We start from the raw sequence: 20,986 nt of genomic DNA on the forward strand, positions 1-20,986 counted from the left end.
CCAGAACTAGCAGCTCTCCTACTATGCCCAGCAAGATTGATGTTTTCAAGTGACGTTGCAGGGAAACACCTTTCTTTCCTTGAAGAAGAAAGACCATCAGAGACTCAGCCAGAGACCTGCAATGTTCTTTGAACAGTGGCCAACACCTTTCCTCATTATGGATGTCAAATCTTAGGCCTGTTCTGGTTATACTGAGTGCACAGGTAGTGAGGAATAACACTTCAGTAAGAGTCTCATAGGAAATGATCCTTGAGTTGCCTATGAATAATTTGTTTGGTCTCACAACAACCGACTGCCACTTGATTATCTGCAGAACCGGATCCTCTACCCTGTCCCATTCTTTACCATTGTCACTCTATGGACTTCTGCAACACTACTCTGTTATAAAACTCACGGAGAAAGGCAACAAACCTATGGGTATAATTTTTACATGCTCTTGCAGAACATGCACTCAATTAAGTAACTGTAGTATAAAATATCACAGACACTGAAACAGTTTCATCATCACTAGAATACCTGGGTGCTTAATGGGCTGACCTGTATACCTCTAACATTCATGCTTTAGAAAAATACTATATCTCCATATTAAAGAATGGAAAACAAAGTACAGAATTTATCCATCCATACATCAAAGTAATGTACTAGTCTGTAAAAGTGAGGATACAAGCCTGGTCTCCAAAGTCCAAGGCATTGGCTGCACCTATTTTTCTTCTCCTGTGCACTTAAAAGGAGTGTAAAACTGTTATGGAGTGGCAGCATTTCCCTTTCTGCTTTCTGGTGAGAAACGCAAGCCTGTGATTTATCTCAACCAGGAGCTTAACCATGAGAGCTCTTCCTTGCCTGCCCACAACCAGACCATGCTCATGTCTACAGCTTAGGCTGCCAAAGTATCTTACATTCATCAATTATTTTTAGACTTTTATTTTTTTCAATCAGTTTATACTCATACATTTTTTCATTGTTGTTCCCTTACAAGAGGTGATTTTAAAATCGAATTTTTAAAACAAAGTGAAGGAAGTATTTTTGAAGTAATATGCCTCATTGTGTCACGTAGTAAAAAAACCCAGATAGCATGATTGCATTTCAAAACAGTGCAGTCATTTATACTTTTAATACATGTCTCTTCAGCCCACTATTTAATAAGGAAGGTGCTACAATGTCATGAAGCGATTTCAATATGTTTATCTGAGCTCCCACTTTGAGTCTGAATATATTAATGCTATATATTAATATATATATGAAATGTATTAATATAGTATATAATTATGTTATATTATATTATATCATATTATATTAATATATAATATATATTAGAGTCTCAATATATATTTTAGGTTTGGCACGAGTTCCTGCTCTTAAGATCTACAGGGCTAAAATATCCAATTCAAGGAAGTCTGATTAGGTAGGGCACATTTAGGGTGCAGCACTTAATGGCACAGCACTTTTATTGTGTAAGAAAAGTAACTTAAAGAAAAGTAGTAAGAAAAATATAATACTATTGTCAGTGTTCAAAAAATGATTTACAGACTTCTATGGACAGACAATATATAGACCGTCATATGACTTTTTATGATTAAAACATTTTAAAAACCAAACCTGTGATACTCTTTTTCACACAGAAGAGACCAATAGCGTGCATAAAAGGAAGAGTTCTTCTTGATAGCTATTCCATCATAATAATACCTGGAAAATAAAAAAAACCCCTGACAATTGTGGGAGAGACATCGGCCTGTCAGCTCTGCGCAACCCCTGAGAAGGGCTTTGATGAGAAACAGGCCTTGGAAGAAAGATAAGAAACCGCTGAGTTGTGCCAAGGTGGCAGGGAAAAACAACGGACAGCTGCAACACTGAACTGTGAAAAGTTACTGCTGCGTGAACAGCGCGTGAACAAGAAGTTGATTGGTCTGCACAGCGCGTGTTAAAGTGGTCTTATGTTGATAGGAGAAAAGGTTGATAGCTGTCTAATTGCTGATTTGCTAATTATGAAGTAAGAGCTTTGGCGAGAGCATAAGTATGTACTATTGTAAGAATAAACGGCCCCTGCCCTGCAGAAAAAAAAAGAGAGCACTCTGACTCGTTATTTCGGCTGCTACAGACAATCATGATTTTCAACAAGTCAGCAGATAATTCATATTCCTCCTTTGAAAGCAGGTTACCATTCTATTTAAACAAGAAAAGGCCAAGTAAAAAAAGCTACATTTTTTTTTAATTATCTTGTAAATTTATTTTCCCTAACAGAAGATAATTGCACAAACTCTTCACAAACTCTTTTTTAACAGTTTTTCTCCTGGAATGATACTTTCTCCTAAATGGAAAAAGCTTAAGCCAGTGAATGGGGCGCAACAGATTTGTAGACGACAGCTAGAGAAGTCAGGGACCAGAGTCTCAGCTGGTAGAGGACCCCGTATCTCCATGGACGTTGAAGGATTTAGTGTAGTTGTTTCACAGCCATTCACAGTAGCTTAGGGACTGGCTGGCCCATCAGTGGTCATGGCAAGCTAAAAGCCAAGAAACCTGCCAGATCTTCTCTACGGTTTATCCCGATCTTGGTGAGCAGCGGAGTCGCCATCCGGGCTACCCAGAGGCTACCAGCTGGCTCTTCCTAGGCTGGGTCCCTGGGAAGCCAGGGGAGCCGCCCGTGCAGGGGTTTTGGGCCACCGGCAGCCAGCAGATGGTAACCTTCTGCTGATGGGAAGAGAAAGCATGGAGGCTGGGGACTGTCATGCACTGTCCCAAATCCTGCAAGCTATGAGGAGAAGCCTGGGAGTGTCTGTGGTGAGGCACTCCCAAAATAAAGGATCTTGCTGGATCAAGCAAGTCCAGACTAGTGGAGAAAAGTCTCAGATCAAGTAAGGGCATGTCAGTCTCAAAGCCAATACCTGACAGCTACTCAAAGTTCTTGTAAAATTACTGAGTCTCAATGCCCTTAAAACATCCTTTTTTCCAGTCTGGATGTTCAGAGTGTGATTATAAGTTTGGACATTGATTCAATGAAAGAGTATTGAACTCTCTGTGCTCTAGAAGAGAGGGAAAAGAAAAGAAAGCACATGTAGGAGGAGGATCTGAGGTGGTCTGATTTAAATGGTTTTCAACTGTTTACAACATTTCCATTGACCACCAGTACCTGCTGGGTCACTCCACAGATATGTGAAAGGATGAAAAGCACAACACAGACATTATTAAGCGGCTGCCACCCCCGTGCATCCTGGAGCCAGCCTTTTCTGCCCTGGTGTCTCAAGAGCTCTGAGTAAGGTTGTGATGTCTGGCAGATGCCTCATGCAAGCCATGCGGTACAGTACAATAGCCAGTACAAATTGGAACTCTATTTTTTTTAAAACCAGTCTGATCTGGAGCTTATGCCCTACCAAAGCAGCTCTGACATTGTAATTCTCATGGAATTAACTCTATTTTAATGTAGTTGGTGACATCATGAATCACTTTGGATCTTGCCATGTATTACAGACTTGCAACCAAAAATTCAGCTGCTGTGTTACAGTGCTGGAGCTGAACATTCAGCCATTTTAAAATGTTATTAGAACAGTTATAAATAGCTTATTTAAACAGAAGGAAGCAAAACCAATACCTGCTATTCCCTCTTGAGCCCAGTCTTCTTGTCCCCAGACCTGGGAAAACTAACCGAATAAACTGAAAAAACAAACAGAAAATTAGAGATGCTTGGCAAATTCATTCTAAAACATGAAAACATATCGGCTACATTTTTTTCTCCTTAATCACTTCCTTTGCTTTCCATCATTTGCAGGCTAATACCTGTTCTTACCTCTCAAATGGTAACTGTTGAACTGAACTCAATCAGGCTTTTGTGGATCAAAACCTAAGTAATTTAAGGGATTACCTCCCTCAGGAATTTTTTTAGACTACTCTGTTTTACCTTGCACTGAAACATGGTCAGTGCACAAATGAGGAGACCACCCACAGTCAGGTGGGGTATATCAGCTAGGGGAATTGAAGGTGCCATGGTTCTCCAGTACTCTGCCAGTCCTCCAAGCCTTACTCATTCGAGTAGGACTTACACAAGGGACTTCGCCTACCCACTCACTCTTGCCAGAAGTACTTGCAGGATAAGGCCTGATTTATCTGTTTTAAAAGGACCTAAATCATCAAGCTGCAAAGCAACCTTTGACCACCATGGTGGTCAATGTGAACTGAGGTCACATAGCATCTGTTAAGGTTAGGCCCCACAGAGTAATAAGATACTGCCAGGGTAATAATGCACTTCACTATGATTATTCTGCATGAGCTGTTCTGTTAAGACAGAGACTAATCCAGGACAGCTGGAGCTAACATTTCCTATATAGCAGGAACAGAGGGCTGAGTACTCAACATTAGCGAGGAGCAAGAGGAGCCTTCACTCAGCAGTGCAAAGATTGGACTCCATGCAAAGTGCACTTTGCTGGTCCAAAGGCCTGCTAAAGGACAAATTTTCCCAACTCACACTAATGTGCACCTCCAGTTTTAATGGTGTTGGAGTTGTCCTGTTCTTTGCACATTTCTGTGTGCACCCACCCCAGCTGCTCCCTTTCTCAAGCTGGTGTTCTAGCATAATCCCATTCTCCTAGAAGGACAGCCTATGAAACTGGGGCTTCTGTGGCATGAGACACATACTTCTTTCCACTGCTTCTTCTACAGAGATGGTGGTGTATTTGGGCAGAGGGATAGGGCAGATGAGACTAGTGGTGTCTTAAATCATCACAGTTTGATTCACGTGGGGCTTGACTGCGAAAGTCCTTACAGTCTACATGCATGTAATGCAGTCAGGTTACTACAGCTTGATGAATTATTAATAGCTCACCCCATTAGCTAGGCTGTGGTAACCAATTCCATGTGCACCTTTAGTTTAAACCAGGGTTGCTGCAGTTCCTGCCCTCCTCAGCCTTTTCGTGCATGGTCCCACCTTCTGCTGCAGAAGGATAGATCATTTCAAGCCATTGGTGAGCTTCACCGCAGCTTGCTCACTTGGGATGTGTTGACTTGCACCGCAATGCACTGGGTGGGTTAAGGCTGTGAGCAAACAGTTGCAAGCACCAACCTACAGCAGCTATGTCTCATCAGCTAAGCTCTTCTGCGTGACCAGACTCATGCTTCATCCATGCCTGTCCCAACTTAAAAGTAAAATACATTAATTTAAACCACAAGAAGGCTTAGCTTACAGGTGGTAACTCAATCATGCTTGGGCACCTGAAAGTGTACAGACAGGATGGGATTAATCTTACCTACGTGGTTACAAGGTGGAGGTGTCTAAGCTAGTTGCTGCAGAGTCTGTAGTCAGTGGAGAAAAACAGGCAGTTCTGAGGCACAGTTCATCCGGGCTGCCTGAGATGACCCACTTAGGGTGAGAGGAACAATATGTAACTTCTTATTTCTCTCCATTGACTACCAAGAGATTTTAAGGTGACTAGCTTCACAGCAGACATCTACCATCAGCCAGGCACATTCAACCCATGGGCTTGGCTGATGGGTGATGATCCATTAAGCTATCATAATAAATCATACTGGATCACTCACTCAAATCTTAATTTTAAGTAAGTGTGATTTAACTTACCCAGTAAAAAAAAATAGATTCAAGTGAATTGAGATAAATTATTCATAAAATGAGGTTATCTGCACAAATTAAATTGATTTCAGGTACAACTTTTACTTAAATTATTTTGGTTTTGTGTTAAAAAAACGTTTAGTAGGTCCTACTATGGGCACTAATAGAATAATATTAGCAGTAAAATAGGAAATTCTGAACAAAAAGTCTTGAGCAACAAATAATCACAAGGCATTCTATCTTCCTTAATTTGTTAAACAAAGTTGAATAGCTATGAGTGTTTGTTGCAATTGGCATTTCTAAGTGGTAATTGCTCTGTGGGTTGTATCAACCTCCAGGTATTAGAAAAGTGGAACTGTTTGAAGAAGATTGGGTTTTACATCTGCATTTGTTTTGCTTGGATGATTCTATAACAACTTTTTTATTGTGTGTTTGGAGAAAATTCTCCGTAAGTGTATTTAAAAAGGAAAGTACAAAATTATGTAACAATCAGAGGGGTCTTTTAAGGACAGAAGAATCAGCTTCTCAGGACAAGTCTATTAACTTTGCGCTGTTTACCCTGGTAAAGCTTTCTAAAATATACTGGCAAAAGAAATCCTTGTTAGTATAACATATACCAGTTCCCTGAAGAAAATAAACTGCACCACAAAGAATTTTCTCTAGTAAAAAGTGTCTACAAGAGGGCTTACCAGAAATACATTAGAAAAGACACAACCATAATACATTACATGTTCACTCTTCTCTGTTACTTAATCTCTTTTGATATGCAGTTTATATATTTGATAACCAGATTTTCTGTTTAGGTATCTCTGCTTCTTATCTTACATATCCTATCTACTCTGTACCTTTCCAAAGGTGGCTGAATTTACTTGATACTTGACATTTGGACTGCAGCTTTCCATACATAATTCATATAGTAGCCATCTGGGTACAACGCATCCTTCACACAAATGGAAATTATCAGCTATCCTTTAAAATAAAAAAAAAAATCAATGGGTTTATGTCAGAATTAGAAGAAAGAATTTTTAGCCTGTGATTGTAATAGGTCACCAGGTTTATGGTATACTCTGTAACAGTTACTATGATTCTATAGAAGCATAGAATGAAAAAAAAAAAGAGCTACTATTTTTATGTTAATCTGTATTCTGGGGAAAAAAATATACTTCTTACATGTGTGTATATATATATATATTCTATATTTGGTTTTAGCTTTTTAAGTTCTACTTTCCTGGTTTCCAGAGTGTAAGAGAGGTCGTGGGAGACTCTGATAATAAATTAACTAGATAGTTTTTAATAAAAAAAAACAACTTAGTAATACAATTATAAAATCAACACCAATACATCAAATATTAACATCTCTCTAATAGGATGTACCTTTGATCTTCTAATTATAGAGTTCTCCACTATACCAAAGATAATATGATGAGAATTTTTCCATCTAAAATGTCCAATATGATGTTTAGGGATGGAGAGTGCACGAACTATGAAGGACAAAATCCTGTTCTCATACAACCTCACTGATTTTAGCACAAGTTCAATAAGAGAACATAATTTTAATTTACAGTTACTATGTAACAGAATTGCCAGTACTAAAGCTGGTTTAGGTGTTTAAATACTCATCCTTTGGCTAAATCCCTTACTCATCCTACTTATCAGAATGGCCGTAGTCAAGTAAATGCAACTACTCGTGTGAATAAGGTGAGGAAGATGTAAACTTAGTTACTTATGAGCCTAAGGTATTACCTTCATCAGAAAAAAAAAAAAAGACCTTTAATTATGAGATAATGCCAATGGTTTCGATGTCAGAAGGTAACAGCCTCCTGCAGTACAAATACGGGAGCAAAGCTGGAGCAAAGAGGCAGAGGAGATTAATTTTCAAAGCATGACACACTGATCATATGACAGTGTTTTCTGACTCTGCTTCCGTTATACCAAATGGTTTATGCATATTTAATTAATTTATCAGCTGAATGCTAGTGCAGCACAGTGCCAGTTACTCACTGTGCCTTTGCTGATAATCAAGTTGGTTGGGAAAGCAGACTTTTCATAATCACCAGGAGAAGATAAGCCAGCTGGATTTTAAATCAGCATCCTCTCTTTTATTAGTAGCCTGATTTCAGGCAACCCAGTATTTATCTTTCTGTATTAGCTGTATTGGCAGTAGATAGTGGATAAGGTCTTCAGCAAACTGGCTTGCTAGAACAGACTGAGCAAGAAAGATGATGGCTGTGCAGCCTGACAATGTCTACCACACCTTTTATTCATGCCTTCTGCCCTTTCTCCAGGGAAGAAGGCTGACTGCCTTCCCCAGGTTTCCCTCTCCCTAGCAAAAGGCCCCAAAATGCCTCGCTTTTACCTTCTTGGACCCCATCTTCTCCCCCACCAACCCAGGAGGCTGGTGCTGCCAAGCACCGGGGCTGAGCTGTGCCCCGCTCCTGGCCAGCTCCTCACCACCTCCAGCCCCACCACAGGCTTCACGGCAAGATGGGAGCATGAACCTGCCCCAAAGATATGGGATCTGCTGCACTAAGGGGGTATTTCCCATCATGGGGCTGAAAGGTAAATGAAATTTATTCTAGATAAGAGTCCTGACTGGGCTCTGCCTCCCAGCAGGCAGAAATGCTTGTTTCTTCTAGAGCAACCATCTCAAAGACCTTCGTAATTGAGCAGTCCCAGAGGAGATTAAACCTAAGTCCAAATTCATCCTTAATATAACACCACAAGAGTCATTGGAAGTGCAGCAGAAATTAATTCATGCTTCAGTAGCTGGTTTCTACCAATAGTTTTGCCTCAGCATTTAACTATTTAGTGACAAAATATCTCAGAATTTCAATTAGTGAATTTATCGTCTATTAAACTGCCAGCCTTTTTCAAATAAGTCAAACACATTCTTAGTGCTGACACATAATACAAAAATACTGTCTATCAGGAAAAAAAATCCACACAGAAAAGAGCACAGCGCTCATCTTCTTGCCTATTAGCCGCAAGGTTCTCAAAACCTGAGTGTTTCTGGCATGCATCGAAACAAAACTGTTAATAAAGACAATAAAATCAAAAGGAAAGAGTGGTCAGGGAGGAAGATGGAGGTTAAAGGAAAAACATTTTTCTCTGTTTATCTCCTACTTTCTATCCACTAAAGCTAAATATTTAAAAATTTTCAAAACATGAAAGATTCAGAATGTTGGTGTGATGAAAAAATCATCAGTTCATCCTTTCAAGGATTGTTTGTGATTCAGTTTTATGCAGTGTCTGAAACTTGTTGGATGACGTTGGATGAATCTCTTCCTCAGTCCTTCCTTCGGCAGTGGTATCTGTATCACAGCAAAAGCACGGACTAACTCCCGCTGCTCAGGTATTACCAAGGGGGGAATTAAAAGATTTGAGATTACTTGCTGTCAAGTTAAAAGTTCCCTTGTATGTGTTGTTACTATTTCACACAAAGCTTCAGCACCAATTACTAGCTGGACTCATCTGTGCTTGGGGAAAGAAGGGAAAGTAACCCTGGTTTCTCGTTGACTGTCACACGACAGATGATGATTTTTTCAAAGAAAAGGATGGTGACAATCTTACTCCACCACAAAAAGTATCTCAATGGGGAGTTCAACCATTACCTTCACCTCAAGGAAACATAACCTGGGAGAACGTCAGCATCACCCTGAGTGCCAGCACGCCACCAGCTGCGCAGCCTCGCAGCTACCCGTGGACACCCGTCACGAGGACGGTCCTCACCAGCTGCCCCACAGCATCTCCTCGAGTGGGTGGAGACGGACTTCCAGGGAAATTTCCCTGCCTTCACGGCATCGATTATGCACCACCGAGATGATGGGGCCTTTACAGCAAACCAGACTTTCGTCCTACCAAACTGCGATAAGCGTTACGAGTGGGACTCCCACCCCCGCTGTAGCAAGCCCACCCGGCCGGTCCTGCGAGCCCTGTGGCTAGTGGGGGACACCAGCAGCGCACCCTCCCCCCGCCCCCCTCCTCCGCCTCGGCGGGGTCCGAAAGGGGCAGCACGCACCAGCGGACGATGGTGCAGCGCAGGAGGGAGATGGGGCTGCTCTCGGCCATCTCGGCCGGCCCGGGCCGTTGGGGACCGGCGGGCGGGGCGGCGGTTGCCCGGTGGCGGGGCGGGTCCCGGTCGCGGGGCGGCGGCGCATGCAGCCGGCCCTGCCGCGGCCGCTCCTCGCCGAGACCCTGCGGGGTGTGTGTGTGCGGTGTGTGTGTGGGGGGTGTTTGGGGGGGTGTGGGGAAGGGGGGGGGGGTGTCTGAGCGGCGTGGGTCCTGCGCGCCCGGTCACGCGTGGGCTGCAGGCTGGGCGCGGGGCTGGGTCCCCGCCACGCAGCCGATCCCGGCGCCGAGCCCTCCGTGGCTAAGCGCGAATGTCCCAGGAACGGCAGGTGAGGCAATGAACGGTGTGTAAACCGGGAGAAACAACGACGCCGGGCAGGGGCGTAAATGAACAACCGCGCGGCAGCACATTTCAATGGCCTAAGTGCTGTCTTAATAGGTTTTGCACGCCTTTAAAACATTATTTTCAGAGTTTTCTACGAGAATGCTGTAAACTCCCATAATTGTTTAATTTCTCTTTGATATAGATAGATGAAAGGGCTGTCTGCTCCACTGAAACCCTGTAAGCACTTTTCCACTGCAAGTACCCATTATGCAAAATGAGCTTTACTGCCATGTGACTGGTGAAAATAAATTATGTATGGCTGGAGCGTCTAAAAGCTTCAAGTGGATGGCATTGGGTTACATCAGAGCTCAGCTTCTCAGAAACTCCCGTGGCTGCCTCATGTTAATTAGCGGCTGAAAGCCCACGTATGACACAGACTGGCGTGCTCGCTTTGTTATGGCAAGATGACCAAAGCCAACGTGTCGGTAGACAGCACTATTAAAGCTGGGGGGGACAGGGGACCGGGAGAGGGGAATTTATGGCGAAAGGTTGCTGGTTTTCTAATCCCTCAATGTAGCTTGCTTTTGAGGAGCAGTGCACACAGATGTCATGTATAATACATGCTGCTTTTAACCTGTAAAGCCTCGTGCTGTGTTGAGAACCCCATGGGAAGATGCTGTTCACTCACAGGCCCCCAAATGAAAGCCTTGAGTATGATGTCTGCCCAAACCGCAGGCTAGTATACACACTGTAACCAGTACAATCTGTCATCAAGAATTGTGCTTAATAACCTATTGTGGAAGTTTCCCTCAGTTGTTACAGTTCTTGGTCTTGATTTTGTATTTCCACAGTCTACTGACCTTCTCTGTGGGACATTCAGCTTACACAGCAAATACTCCTGCGAATACTGTAGAGTGAAAGCTTTCTCAAGTTACTTTGAACTAGCTGTTGTAAGAACCAGCAGCAGTGATACTGCAGCAACCATAAGACTTGTGTGGTTTTGCCATGTAAGTACTCATAGAGGCCTCCGAGGTGGGTTTTGCAGTAGATGCTGCTGATTCAAGTGGGCCTGTCCACTCTGCAGTCATAGCAGTGCCTTCTACTTAATGTACTTGAGAAAGAGGAAGCCTCATCTCCAGTTTCCAACAACTCGTTTCCTTACATGTTTGCATGTGCTTCTGTGTCCTGGTCGTAGTTCTCAAGGTTCATGACAAACAACTGAGTTTTGGGGACTGTCTTAAACTCTATAAACTTTGTGAAGCTCCCTAGGCCCAAAGATGCCTTAGCAGGAAAAAAAACATTTACAACTTATCTAAAACTGAAAAATGATTAAATGGACTCTCTCTGTGGTGACAGACTGAGCAAGGGGAGTCACACAGATAAGAAAGTCCCTGGACAACACCTAATACTCAGAAAAGTTTTGGTGAGAGGAAGCAAATGCTGCACAAAGAAACTGTCTGGTTGCTCCCCATGGTTTGAAAGCTATGAAGTAGGTCACAGAATTTCTCTTGACCAATTTCCAGATCACAGTAATGAGATAGACAGGTCTGTGTGCTGTTCAAATCTTGACACTACTATTATTTGATTAGGGTTTTTCCAGTTTTTGAGGAAATGTCTCGTTAACCTTTCAAATGAATCTAATACTTTTGGGAGGGAGAGAGGGAGGGAGGGAGGGAGGGAAGGGAGATTCTGATTTTAAATAACAGGCTGCTAGTAGAATTTGAAAACCTGAAATCTGCTTCTTCAGTTTAATCCAGTCAGATAGGACTAGGTGGATGTACACTAGGTCAAGCTGTGGTAAGTCTTTATTCTTGCATAAGCTGAAAGTTGCAAAGCTCTTTATTGCTGTCATGGACATCCTCCTTGTGTAAAACGGAAGAGTATTTAATGAACATGCACTTTGACTGAACAAAATTTTGACTACAGTTAGGGGTATGGTTGAACTGATTAAAAGGTGTGATAAAGAAACTCCTTTTCTCTGACTTTCACCTGTAACTAGGGCAAATTTAAATCAAACTTTGAGGTAACAGACATCTCCAAAATGTAGCAATGAATGTCTCTAGCACAAAATTGCCTCTTCAGATTACTGTCTCCCCGCCCCCCACCCCGTATTCAAGAGAAGATTTGGATACCTTGTGAGGTAAACAGACCGTGTAAGAGCTCTTGCTAGTGACAGCTGTCTTGTAAAGGAACAGTAAAGTGCTAACATCTCTCAAATACTTTAAATATTTTAAATAAGTGCATTATAAGATTTTTAAGCACTTAAACTAAAGTATGTATAAAACAGTCATGAAAGCAAGTGAATCCACTACTGCTTCCACCACTACCAGCAGCAATGAAAATATGTGACTGTAATAAATTGCGTGTTCCCCTAGAGTTGACAAGGCCTCTATGGTATTTATTTAATTCATTCTCCTGTAGAAAGAAATGGGTAAAAGAGGTTGAAAAATAAAACCAGAAAATGAAATACATCCCTGCCACCCATGAAACCAAGGCCCTGGAGAAACATACTATCAAATTTTCAATATGAGAAGTTAAAAGAATTTGGTCAATGTTGGAGTAAGAGTCCTGGTGGACAAAGGTAAATATCTTGCTTTGAGAAATCGATCAGTACATTTTGTTAGTTTGGTGGTTTTTTTAATCTCTACTAGTTGACCTACTAGGGATGAAATGCCATCTGTGCAAAGGTTTACAGATTTTTCCTTCCTTTGAGATCTGAATAATGCCAATGATCAGGCATTAGCTCGATCTGATAAGTTTACTGTGAACAGAGATCTTCAGAGTCACAGCTATCTTTCAAACTTTAGTTTAAAATAAATTATTTGACTAAATTCAGAAAATACAAAGGATTTTATCTGTTTGTGTCATAACATTTGGAGCAGCAGCAAAAATAAAACAGGACTGCAACCACCTTCCCCTTGAATATAGTGCTTTGACATTATAGAAAACCGTGTCCTTCACAAGTCACACACTTCAACATGAATACACATGAGGAAGAGGAAGGCCCCTCTCCTAAGTGCCTATGGCAAGTGAACTCCTTTGTGCATGAAAACCCAGTTCAACAAAGCATGTCAGGATGTGTGTAGAGCTGCTTCATTTCAGCAAAGCATTTAAGAATGCGCTTAACTTTGAATATGTACTTAGCTGAAGCGCTTTGCTGAGTGGAGATTGATGGCTGAACTAAGGCATTAAACATTAATGACAGATCTGGGAACACAAAATAGTATGTAAATTGGGATGTGTTGGGACTAGAATGAACTGATTCAAACAATGCAATCATTCTCTTGAAAGATGTGAGTCATTAGAAAGGTTTAGGGTCTGGTGACTTGAGGTGTGGGACAATTACTGTCAATTGATCCAGTTCTTACACCATCCCAAATCACCCGGTTTTGGAGTGTCTGGTGGGGAGACTGGGTGGAAATCTCTTCCACACAGTAACTAAAACACTTAGGTCTCTGTTGGTACAGCATTAATCCTAGATGCTGCCCAGGGCAGTGTTGGCTACTGATCTCCTTTTCACTAGGATGAAGAATGAGGGAACCATGACAGCATTTCCACGTGTCTCCATGTTCTTTGATGGCTTTTGGTCCTGCCATGAGTGGTAGCAGGGTCTATCTGAGCAGCTCTGTCCCTCTTGTCCTGAGAGACCCTGTGTGAATGCCAGTTGCCCCTTGTGCTCCCTGTATACGGAGTGACTCTAGGAGGATGACTATGGAGTTGAGGAGTGTGGTTTCCACCACGTGCTGATGACACCTGTTCTTTATATTTCTCCCTCTTTAGACCCGCTCAGGGCAGACAAACAATTTATACGGTGACTCATGAAGATGGAGATACAGATAAAAGCCTATCTGTCCAGAAGTGGCTGAGGTAATGCTTGCAGGAGAAAGCAACTGCTTAATTTCTGCTTGGCAGAAGATGCTGTGTTTGCCTCTCCAGTCCTAAGTGGCATTTTATTGTGTTTCCCCCATTCATTCTTTTTGTGCTTTTTGTTTTGTTTTCTACATCCTGGATGTATACTGGAGTTAACTTTCTGTTTAATAGGACAATCTATTATTAATGGCTGTGCTATAGACTGAAATAGTGATACTGGTTTTGCATGCTATAGTAATTTGAACAGAAACAAAATATTTTTTCTTTACAATAAAAGCGGTGGTGAGTCATTCAGAAAAGCTTAATGTATCTCAGAGGCTGGTGGATCAAACAGCAGCTCTGACATTAGCTCCTGTGCTGGATTTGCAGACCACATGCAAACGACCCTTGGCTGTATTTGTGCATCAGGAATGTTTACACTGTGAATCAATTATTTTTGAAGGAAGGAATGGCACTAAGGGCAGCTTTGAAATATGCTCAAGGTAAAGTCCAGCTACAGAAGTTTTGAAAAGAGAGAAAACATCACCCTCCTCCACCAGAACAAATACAGACTTTACTGTGAAAAGAGATGCTTGCTTTTCTTTTTTTTTTTTTTAAATTAAAAATGACAGGTTAAAGTGTTTCACTTAAATAGATAGATTAAAAAATAATTTTCTTGTGTTTGTTGAAAGCTTCAGCATAAATTTGACATAATTAAATAATGATGCAGTTCACAGTTAATCTCTGCTGAGAATGACCTTTATTATAACAAATAAAAATCCTGCCTCAATAGTTCTTTGAAGGTAAATCATGTATTACATGTGTTATGTAGTTTTATCTTCCCACTTTTTGAATGTCTTAGACCAAAGTGGCACATCAAAGAAACATTGTGTGCATGTAGTGTCAGAGGTGATATGACTAAAACTGTATACAGTTGTATAACTCTTCTCCAAACTTCATATTTGCAAGCCCTATTTTCGTATTATTCTTTTGCAAATCTTGCTTTATCCTTCAGACTAGAAAATGTGGCAGGAGATAGTATGGTTTATGCCTTGCTTATAGTTACATAAAAGATATTTTCATTTAATACTTCTATCTGAGACTACCAATAAATTAGAGAGAGAAAGAAAACACCCTAACAGACTTAGTAAACATTACCACATAACCACTGTAGGAACAACAAAACCTGAAAGCCCCAGGACCCATCTGAGTTGTTCAGATCCACCAGGACCCCACTTTGAGCAGGGAGGTGGACTAGACAACCTCCCTGGCAACCTAATTTATTCCACGATTGCTGCACAGTCTTTTCCTTAATTGCATCTGAAGCATTTGTGACTTGTCTATGTTTGGCTTTTGTTCAAATAAGTAGAACGTTCATTTATGTTGCTAGCAGTAGCATTGCTGTAGCTGCAGCAGTGTAAAGATACAGCCAAGACAAAATCTATAAAGAGAAATAGTATCTTTTTCTTAGGCCAGTTGATGCAACTAGAATAGATATAGGTATTGTGGGCCCACATACATTGTGTTGGATCTGAAGCAAGCTGCAAACACAAAGCTGAATAAAGGTTGGGAACAATTGGTCTGGTAGAATGAGAGTGTGTTTCTTTTTCCCAATCTAGCAAATTAGATTAGACTGATATGGTTTAGGATGAGAGATGTTTTCTATATTAATTTATGCTCTCTGTTTCCATTGGAATAAATTACAAAATCAACCTTTGTGAGATATTTGATACAAAATCCCCCTCTGAGCAGCTTGCATGTTTATACTCTGACCCCATAGCTCTGCATCAACATGAAGGAGCTCTGGGGGGGTTGGAGTATGAGCAGCCATGGTGGGTCTCTGGACCGGTCAACATCCTTGATTTATGGTCCTGATTTGTGATCCTGGTCTTGAACTACACTCATCATTCCTGTCACTTACAAATACTTTCCTTACTGCTAAGCATTCCTCAGATGGCTTACATAAAACATTTCCACCCCTGCAAACTTTTTATTTCAACTGTGTGCTAATTGTAATGTGGGACTGGCCCTCTGGTTGATACTGTTGGAGTTTTGCATGAGCAAGGGCTAGAGTTGAGTGAATACATACCCTTAATATTAATTTGCATTCAAAAGGGAACTTCTATTTAACTGTGGTTGTAATCCTTCCATATTTATTTTCTATGAATATGTGATCATACGAGCTTTACTAGCATAATACTTGTCTGTGAGAATTCCCATGTGACTTACTCATGGGAAGCAACATTTAATTCAAATGTTGGGTCACCAAAAGGCAGTTCAGAATTTTCTATTGACTTTGTTTTGATTACTTATTCAAATTAAATGTTACGATCATTGCAGATAAAGCAAAGCAAAACCTGGCAATATTACAGTCAGTGGGGCAATTAACATTCACACTCTACTTGTTAATTTAAAAAACTCTATCAATATAGATCAAAAGATGTATGCGACATAAATTAATGTTACTTGGTTTATCACAGAAGATACATTCCCAGTTGAAAATTTCAATCTGGATTACAAAATTCATAAATGAGATGATCAGCAGACCTACAATTATTCACTGGAGTAGTTCATTCACAGTTCTATAACAAGCACATTTCAGACATGAACTGCAGATCTACAATGATTCAAGGTAAAATTTGCCAAAGAAAATCCTCTGCTAAGATCAGCGTGTGCAAGTTAGAGATACAGGATGTGGTTGCTTAGTTACTAAGCTGGAGTCCACCTGGAGAGCACAGTGCCTCTGCACTTCAGAGCGTGGAGATGGGTTTTGCCCTTTACTTTTGAATGACGTTACTGCTGAATGTTAAAATCTAAAACGTGGAACCAGGAAACTTCAACCAACAGCCACTCTGCTCTGGCAGCCTCATTGCAACTGCAGCCAGTAGTAGTGTGACCATCCTTCCATCACAGAAGATAGACCCACAGGAAAAATAATAGACAAAACTTCATTTTAAGAGGCATTTTAGAGAATGTACCTCATATATTTTTCTATCAAAGGCACTCCTACTGCATTCAGATAGACAATTCACAGTGCTTTGCTATCTGTTTTAATATTTTCAATGTATCCATGGATTTTTTTTTATAAAGTTTTTATAACTTTTTTACAATTACAAAAATTATAATATCATTAACCTGTAGTAGTTGAAATTAATTTTCCTTTGAAGCTCAGTCTTGACAGAAACAGTATTTAACAGGTTTCTGCAATCTGCTAAAATTAGCTTATAAAAGAAAATATACTTTCTACTGCTGCTTTTGAGTTCAGACCAGGCTTAGTAACTTCCGGATGTGAAGATGGGAAGAAGCTAGGATGTGAGGAAGGGATGTCAGACTAATCTTAATAAAATCTTTCTGGGAATGTGAGACAGCTCTTCAGAATTTCTCAGTCTACAGTATTCTTCATGCAAGCAACAGAGGTTCAGCCTTGCAGCATGTTTCAAACCTGCAGTAATGCTTACAGTTTCCCCAAAAGACAGCCTTTTTCTTTTGAGAAAATAACTGAATCATGTTTGCTGACATAAAAATGTGGAGATAAATATTTAAGAGCAAATACATACCACTGATTTTTTTTTTCTGTTTTGCCAAAATGAGTTTTTACACAATTACACTTATGATGAAATAATTTCTTTTGTTACTTACCATAATCTACTTTTTTGTGAATAAAGAAATGTTGTAAACTTCAATCCATACAAAATAATTTGGTTTTGATTTTAAAACTTTTTAAGTTTTGACACTTTTAGAACCGATTAGGTGTTATGGTTGGATTAGGTTGGATTAGGTTAATGGTTGGACTAGATGATCTTCAAGGTCTTTTCCAACCTAGATGATTCTGTGATTATAACAACTTTTAGGATACAGTGCAAGACAAGTCATGCCTCTTCATCATCCTCATATTTGTCAACTTTAACAAGTTTAAAATTGCAAAAGGGGAATCCTAACCTGCTGTACAAAAGAAACTCATTTTTCCAGACACGTTGTATAAAAAAGAAAACCTAGTCAACATTTAAAGGTCTTTCACTTTTAAGGTATAGAGGCCAGTATCTTGTGGATACATGCCTCATAATCTCAGTGTATTCAAATATAATAAAATAAAATCTCTCTTGTAATTCTGAAATGTTTTTGACATATGAGGAAAATCAATTGAAAAACCTCAGCTATAAAACTTTCAAGATGAAATGATAATTTATCTGTGAAGTTCTTTTTTATGCTATACAGTACGTTGGGTAATTACTCATCCATTAGAGTTTCCTATTATTGGATAGCAGAGCCTCCAAATTAAAATTCATAAACTGTTATATTTTAAAAATTCAAATGTTCGATTTCAGTATATCCTTTACATTTTCAAATATTTGTAATGTATTTTCACTGCTGTCTTGAAAATAGTCAGGAAGACAGTGGATTATTCCCCTTTCAACTGTGCAACAATAAGTTAGAAGCAGAAACATTTTCCACCATTTGAAGCCTTAGGGGCCACAGAGAAAAATATTTTAAAATCAAATCTTTAATTGTTTTCTTAATTGAAAGACATGCTAACATATTGTTGGGAGTGCACAAAGCTTTTGTTTTGGAAGGTATACAGTTTTAACTATGAGTGACTCTTGGAAAACAGCATAATTTAATTTGCCATCACAGTCAAGTAATCTATATGAATGACTTCAGAAAATCTTATGGCATACTTTTTTATGCTTCTGGAGCTGTCATCTTGGTTTTTTTCTAATTTTCATATTTCTTAGCTACAAAACAGATTTCAAACAGTTTGTTTATAGAAGTTACCCTGGAATTGTTTTATCACTCACACTATTTACATGCATTGGTGTATTTAAGGATTCAAGTGGTTAAGAAACTTCTGCATAAACTGCACTAAGTATTGTATTGATCTATGCACAGTAATTTCTTAACAAATTCTAGAAAGTACAGAACATCTTTTTAGAGATTGCATCTTAATGACAGGTTACCACTACAGTTATGACCCCAGTCTTTGTAAAAATGTAGCTTGACCAAGTGAAAATACATAAATAATACGCAGGGACAACCTTACTGTGGTATTACTTGCCTATGCAACACCCATTTCATACCTAAAACTCAGATGGTCTTTTCTGTACAGCTAATATTTGCCCATATGAAATGCATGGGAAGGACCTCCAGCCATAATCTTGACTCCCTACTGGCATGAGACCTGGCAGGATGCATCAGCATCCCCTCTCCTCTTCACTGTGTGGGGAGGAAAAGCAGGCAGAGATTGTCCACGAGCCATGCACTCCAGCAGCTGAATGATTAAGGGACCTCAAAGTCCCCTGCAGGTGAGCCTTAGCTGCTCCAGAGGGGTGAATATTCACTAGTCTTTCTTCTCTGACCTTTGGCTCACTCTCTTGCGTTCTTTAATTTTCATTTAAATTGAAGGCCACAATGAAGGTGGATATTCACCCCACTTTTTCTGAAGGAATCTCCCATCTCTGAAATCCCCATTTCGCCATTTGAATGGCAAGTGACTTTTTTCCCCCCTCTTTGCCATTCCATCTTGGGGCTTCCTTCAGCTGCCTTCCTTCATTAACAGTTCCCAGCACACAAGCAGTATAATCCAACAAAACCATACTGAGATGAAGCCTGCTTTCCTGTGGGTTACTGAAACCTGGCTGGGAATTACCGGGAACCTCCAGTAAAGGTTCTCCTCAGCAGCTACTATAAATGGTGGGCTACCCTGTTCAGTCAAGACACCAAAACATCACAGTAAAGCACACCAGAAGTCACTGGCAAAGTTTTGTAATGTTAATATCATCTCCTTAGCTGGGTTAAAAACATACAAGCGATGGCTGGAGTAATGTCATATTTTAACAGGCAAAAAATAAAGCCACATCTACAGCTCTTATTTCACGTGAGCAACTGAGCACAGTCTTAGAACTACATAAAAAGACAAGTTGTTTTTTTTAATGGTGTGATTAATTATTATTGAAATGCTAACTTTCTTTGGGCTGAATTCTACTTTGAAAATGAGATTTAATCAAGAGTTACTGTGCTTAGTGTTGCTCTGCACAGATTTGATTGATTGATTCAGTTTTCTTCTTGCTCATGCAAAAAAGATGCAATAAGACATGACTCTTAAATTAAAGAGTGGATTATCACCTTCAGGGAAAAATCAAAGGAATTAAGAAGAACCTCAAATAAGGGTTGGATGAACACATTAATGACAGAGGGGTTAGTATTCACTGTCTGCTACTTTGAAAGAAAGGAAGATCGTTTGAGAGTGTGTATGACAAAGCTTTTTCAGTCTCCTGAAGCCCAATTTGTTAACTGTTAGCGCATGCTTAACCCTTTGATAAAAGGTTGGGAAATAAGATGTGCATTGTTAAATCTAAAGTAATTTTTCATTATTATTAACATTATTAAATGCGGTATTTTGCCCTGTCTGTTTTTGTTGGATAGGTAGGCACTCATGTTCTGCCAGTTAATCCTGTTCTTTTGTGTATTTTAATTATAAAACACCTAATAATGTGGATGACTGCTTATAATAAATTAAAAATATCTGGATAAATAGAGAGGTGGTGTTGTCTATTAGGCGCAATATCCAGGTTTGGTTAAAAACAGGAAAGTCTGCTTGAGCTCTTAACGTAGAAAGACTTTTCTGCAGCTTAACACAGATGTAGAAGACTTGTTCTCAACTCTAGCAGAGATACCTGAAGCATTAGTACCTGGGAAGTTTTGTTCAAGGGCAGAAATAGTCGGCACACACAACATCAGATTTTGTCTGTTCAGCCTTCCTCATAAATACTGTTGCTAATTCTACATGTGACAGTGAAAAGCATTTTGCAGGCTTGTGAGATTTGTACATTTTCAGCTCAGTGTGGTTTAACCACAAGCTTTGTAGCTTGGAGAAAAACAACCTATTTGTGCATTTCCTCAAAAGCAATGGTTCATATGCCTCTGAAGCAGAGCGGATAAAATGCCTATGCTGTGGCCAGTTTCAGTGCTTGCCTCATTGCTGGTGCTGCTAGTCATCCTGCAAAGCCAATGTAGCTTTTAGTCACCACCACTTACACTAACTTCTGATGGTCTGAAACAACTGGGACTTGACATGGTTTTTTAATCAGGCCCTTACAGTTGTCCTTGTGTCAGTCCACAGAACTCAGCAACTCTTAGAGACTGGGTTTAGTCAGCATTTCTGTGTGGGGTCTCAGCAAAATTTGGATTGTTTCATG

General features: G+C 40.1%; 1 protein-coding gene across 1 annotated transcript in view; it reads right to left on the bottom strand.

The window, feature by feature from the left end:
- Positions 1-9,619, bottom strand: part of RFX8 (regulatory factor X8) — a 33,511-nt gene extending 23,892 nt beyond the window's left edge. Inside the window, 4 exon segments of the mRNA XM_074815101.1 lie at positions 1,597-1,683; positions 3,584-3,645; positions 6,397-6,520; positions 9,570-9,619. Of these exon segments, the coding sequence (XP_074671202.1) occupies positions 1,597-1,683; positions 3,584-3,645; positions 6,397-6,520; positions 9,570-9,619 (323 nt within the window).
- Between the last annotated feature and the right edge of the window lie 11,367 nt (positions 9,620-20,986).

This window comes from Strix aluco, chromosome 2 (genome assembly GCF_031877795.1).
Source record: "Strix aluco isolate bStrAlu1 chromosome 2, bStrAlu1.hap1, whole genome shotgun sequence".
Lineage (NCBI taxonomy): Eukaryota > Metazoa > Chordata > Aves > Strigiformes > Strigidae > Strix > Strix aluco.